The following is a 5000-nucleotide window of genomic DNA, read 5'->3' as shown; positions in this document are numbered from 1 at the left end:
GTGGCTTTGGTGCTTTCCCCTCCCATGTCAGCCTGGTATGTGCTAACGATCCACTGAAAAAAATGAAGGATTGATTGATTGATTGATTGATTCACTTTTATTTGAATACGGTAATTTCATAAGTTACATAACTTCTTTACATGAAAGCCGTATAGAAACAGAAGTAAATACTGTACAACTACACTAAAAATATGTACAAATAATAAAATATAGTAAAATGTAGTCAACAGTTTGCCTGCCTACTAGCCAGTTTTATTTTAAAGATAGCTTTAGATTCAGATGCTTTTATGTCATTTGGTAATGAATTCCACAGCATTCCTCCTCTGTATGAGAAAGACCCCTTATAATATTCTGTTTTTGGAACGTGGTCCAGTACAACATTATATTCCGCATTTCTTAGCATAGACTTATAAGGGTTGTTCTCACAGACATTCGAGAAAAGATCGCTTAAGTAACTAGGTACATTTCCATTCACTGTATCATACATTAATAGACTTAAGTGCCTTTGACGCCTTGAGCCAAGCTCTTCCCAGTTTAGTTGTTTTCGTATTTGTGCTGAATGAACGTCATAACCTTGAAAGGTTATTATGTGTGCAGCACGATTTTGTAATTTCTGGAAAGATAGAAAGAGAGAGAGAGAGAGAGAGAGAGAGAGAGAGAGAGAGAGAAGAGAGAGAGAGAGAGAGAGAGAGAGAGAGAGAGAGAGAGAGAGAGAGAGAGAGAGAGAGAGAGAGAGAGAGAGAGAGAGAGAGAGACTGCTTGCAGTCTACTGAAACTAGACTTTTCTACTGTATGTATAGTTCGACATGATAGTAGCACGACGGTGAGCTTGCCGTGTTACCTACACGTACAGGGCAGTAGCACGACATTTGAAAAGGTTTCTAAGGGATCCTTTGAGGGTCTTAATCGGGTAAACTGTCAGCTGTCGAAAGACCTAAAAATTAACCTTCAACCGTCAAGACCATCAACTGTCAAAAGTGAAGATTAATATTAACCTTCAAAACGTTTCAAGGTGTTTCAAATCTCACTATTTCAGCTGATCTTCCTGGGATTCTAGCTCCTGAAGAATCTCTAAACTGGAAAAACCAGTTCTCATATCTCAAAAACACTTTTTATCGTGATGCAATATCCTACAACATACTATAAGTGAGAGGCCAAAAACAGTTAACATTAATTCATACAGAAGTTAATATTTACTTTTACTTCTGGACTGAATATCCACTAAAATTATAACCATCAAGATAAATGCTCTCCTCTTAAAAATTGGCTAGTCAGACTGATGCGTTTGAAATTAAAATTGGGTTTTAGTGAGAATGTTTCTTAAACTGTGTCACTGCCATGTTTACTGCAAAACGGCTAATAACAACATGTATTGAAAACCTGTTCAAACAATATTTTGGTTGGCCAGACCAGCCTTCTTCAGGTTTACAGATGTTACTAAATTTTAAATAGGAATAATAAATATTACAATATTATATAGATGGAGAATGTCATAATGCAAATCGCATATAATATACTAATTCCTATTAAATATTTAGTAGCATCTGTAAACCTCAACAAGGCTAGTCTGGCCAACCGAAATATTGTTTGAGAAAGTTTTCAATACATGTTGTTATCAGCTATGCAGTAGTCTTTGGACTTCTCGTTTTTTGTTTTCTATTTTTTTTTCTGATTAGATCCAATGTTGACAACAGGCAGGATCTTTGTCCACGGTTTTTGCAGTTTATTTCATTATCACTGCTGTGTTTGCTATTTAGGAATAGGCTGAGCTGTTGGACAGTCCTGATTACTAGTGAAGTTGTCTCTATGACTGAGGTGGTCTAGCTGGCTCTTCAGTTCTGACTAACTGTAAATGCCCTAAGTTATGGTTAACAGAAAATCGTTTTGTGAGAACTGCGGTTTTCTCGCCCACCGTAGGGGGTCCTCCATCAGCTGATCAGACTGACGCCGCAGATGATTTTTTATGAGATCGAGAAATAGCTCTTCGGCAATCAACAAATCCCTGCATTACTGATTGTTCGAAGTCAAGGGCTGTTGTCAAAGTTTAAAAAACATGTATCTTTTGCTGTTAGATTTATCTTGTATCTCTTCAATGCGGTGTGTTTAAACAGCGAACAAATTCAAAATCAATGATTCTGATCATTAGCCTGCTCTGGTAGATGTGTATTGAACACACGTACCAAAAATTGATTGGTACCAGGCCAGTGAATCAGTCCTGGCTTAAGGAGGCGACATGTTTTCCACGTACTCATATAGGTACCCGCGCGAGAAACGACGGGGAAGGCAGGCTGAAGACTTGCAGATGATAGCCGGTGACACAGCGGCCCACAAGTAAATCCATGTGTAACACCACGCACGGACTAAGTACACCATGAGATAGGATACAGTATAAGGAAAGAAAAGCCATTCGATGTGTATTTTGCTTTGAATGAGTAATCGACGCTTTCCGCTGCAGCCATGCAGGTAGCTCCCAAATTTCTCTGAAAGGTCATGCCTGGCAAGTAATGTGGCTGACCAAGAGAATTGGGAGACGTTCTATCATATTTCTGCCTCTAAGGCCTCGTCTACTTCGTCCAGAAGTCCAAGCTGTAGGTTTGCCTTTGAAATTAAAAAAATAAAATTCTCCTTACTTATCGTGTTCAAGTATCATCAAGTACTGTTATAAATACTTAGTGGTAGACAGCACTCAGGCTGTTTTAAGTTAAAACTTTTTGCTAACGCTTCAAGGATAGTGAATTACGTAACTGTGGAGATTAACAATGGTCTCAGGCCCAAAACGAAAGGAGAGGTTACAGACAGAGAAATTTCTCATTTAAAGTTTAGCTGTTCAAAACACGAATGAGAATAGAGCCTTTTCACATGACGTTACGTCCGCCATGTTGGTGTCACCTACCCTTTCCCTAAGCCAACATTAACTCTTACTTCTCAGTTAGGACAAAATGTTGGCTTAGGGGAGGGGTAGGTCGGCAGTTTCCCTGAAACGTATGATGATCCACTCTTTGTATAGCTGCTGGCCACGCGGGTGAAAACGCTCTATACAGACGACTTATAGGTTGTGAACTTCGAGCCCATGCAGTCATGAATGGGTTTGTTTAAAAGAAACTGTGCATTTGGCAACCTCATAACCCTCCCTCAAGGAAAGCAAGAAGAAAGACCCTGTCAATATAGGTTGCTCATTGCGGTTCTAATTTCACAGTGAAATTCTCACTTTCTGAACAGTTTCCATAACCGAGTTCTCACGGATATTCGGTTTGCACGCGCGTTAGCATAGCGCGAAGTTTTGAAATGCGTTAAGGATTTACTGATTAGTTCTCTTGTGAAAACTCCTAATGTAATAAATTAAAGCGGAGAGTCTATTTCTCACCTTTTTCTGTATGATGGGAACAGGTAAAGCAATCATCAACACACCGACGATACAACCCAAACTGCCAACTATCCTTCCAATGGGTGTGTGTGGTACCATATCTCCATACCTGTAGGACAAACATGATACATACAGTGTATGGTTCGAAACTGTGACAAAGCCGGTAATCTCGCGATTGTCGCAGCCAAGCACTTTTTAACTTTTGGATAACGATCACGTCCAACTTTCCTATTCGAATAAGATATAATTCCAACGTAACAAAACCCGGTAGGGCTTGCTCATCGACGAGACTCACTCACTTCGAATAAGGACTCCACTGTTAAAGTTAATAAATTTGGTAAGCGACCACCATTAGTTCCAAAATTTAAAAAGTGCACACTCCGAATACTAAACAAACGTTTATTTATTTTTAATTAAGTATTTAATTGCGTATATATTAAAATTCAACGGCACAAATTGCACTTCATAATAAAATAAGTTAAAATATTCTTTTTAAAAGAAAAATCAACGATAAAAAAGTAACACGACGTTTCAATGACTCCATCAATCATTATCAAATGCGAAGAAAATTAGCATGAATTGGTGATATATATACAGAAAAAAAGAAAGTGTCAGGAATATGTAAAGTTAAATTGAGGCGTGAAAATGGAGCAAACTAACAATTAAATAAAAAGTTTCGCCGCTGATGGCGTCTGTAATAACAGACGGGTAAAAATTTAAATACAAATATAATAAAAAGTACAAAGCTATATAAAAAAGATAAGCTCAACCCGCTCCCACTTCCCTGCCTGCTCATGATAGCATTAAACAAATTTCACCCCAAACTTAAAGGCTGTTCTCATAAGAGGACGCAGAGGGTTTTTACTGGAAGTACAACACCATGCAGAGTTAAAAGCTTTGTGGGCACTTAATCCCATTTAATATTTGACACTCCTCGAAAGGAGTGTCATGGCGAAACTTTTCAATGTATTAAATGTCAGCATACACTGCAAGATAATCTTCATTTCGCGCCAGAATAATTTTGTTTGCGCGCTTTTAAAGCACCTAAAATCACTCGGTTCCCCACAACGCCTGCATTGTTACTGGACTACATTGCCTTGGTGTAGATCTAGCATTTCACCTCCTCGTCGCTTCTTTTTCTTGGGAATTGTTTATATTTGGAAGTAGTGAGAATAGATCAGAATGTGTGGTGGATGTTCAAACTCGGCTACAACTAATACATGCGGCCTAATATCAAGGAAGGATGCTGTATTTTTCTCATTGTTAGCGAAAGGAAGGTAAAAAAAAAACGATTGCTCTGAGGTAAGAATTGAAATTTTTAATCAGTTTCTCTGCGAAAACAACCGTTGCACAGTAAAGAAATTTAGTATCGCTGCGACTTTATTATGATATGACGCCAGCTTGTACTTAGTAATTGTATGACTCCATAAATTCGATTCGCTTTTTCGCAGATCCGGTAACATTCGATAATTTTTTCTTCGCTTTCTTAAGTGTGATATATTTTTAAAGACGGTGCCTTGTTCAATGGTTCATTTCCTTGGCCTCGACGATTCCCATGAATTTTGAGCTGCCAGACATAGCAAATGCTCTAGAGCTGAATAATGCATTAAGTTTCTATGTTATTAACTTCATAAGA

The 5000-nt window shown here is 38.2% G+C and overlaps 1 protein-coding gene across 1 annotated transcript in view; it reads right to left on the bottom strand.

The window, feature by feature from the left end:
* Nucleotides 1-1163: 1163 nt before the first annotated feature.
* LOC140940293 (potassium voltage-gated channel protein Shal-like) overlaps nt 1164-5000 on the bottom strand; it is a 399369-nt gene continuing 395532 nt past the window's right edge. The window contains exons 3-4 of the mRNA XM_073389220.1: nt 3365-3473; nt 1164-2598 (exon numbers count right to left, since the gene is read on the bottom strand). Of these exons, the coding sequence (XP_073245321.1) occupies nt 2539-2598; nt 3365-3473 (169 nt within the window). The 3' untranslated portion in view covers nt 1164-2538. The remainder of the gene's footprint in view (nt 2599-3364; nt 3474-5000) is intronic.

This window comes from Porites lutea, chromosome 6, assembly GCF_958299795.1.
Source record: "Porites lutea chromosome 6, jaPorLute2.1, whole genome shotgun sequence".
Lineage (NCBI taxonomy): Eukaryota > Metazoa > Cnidaria > Anthozoa > Scleractinia > Poritidae > Porites > Porites lutea.
Note: the sequence above shows the minus strand (reverse complement) of the source record. Positions and strands in the feature narration are given on the sequence as shown.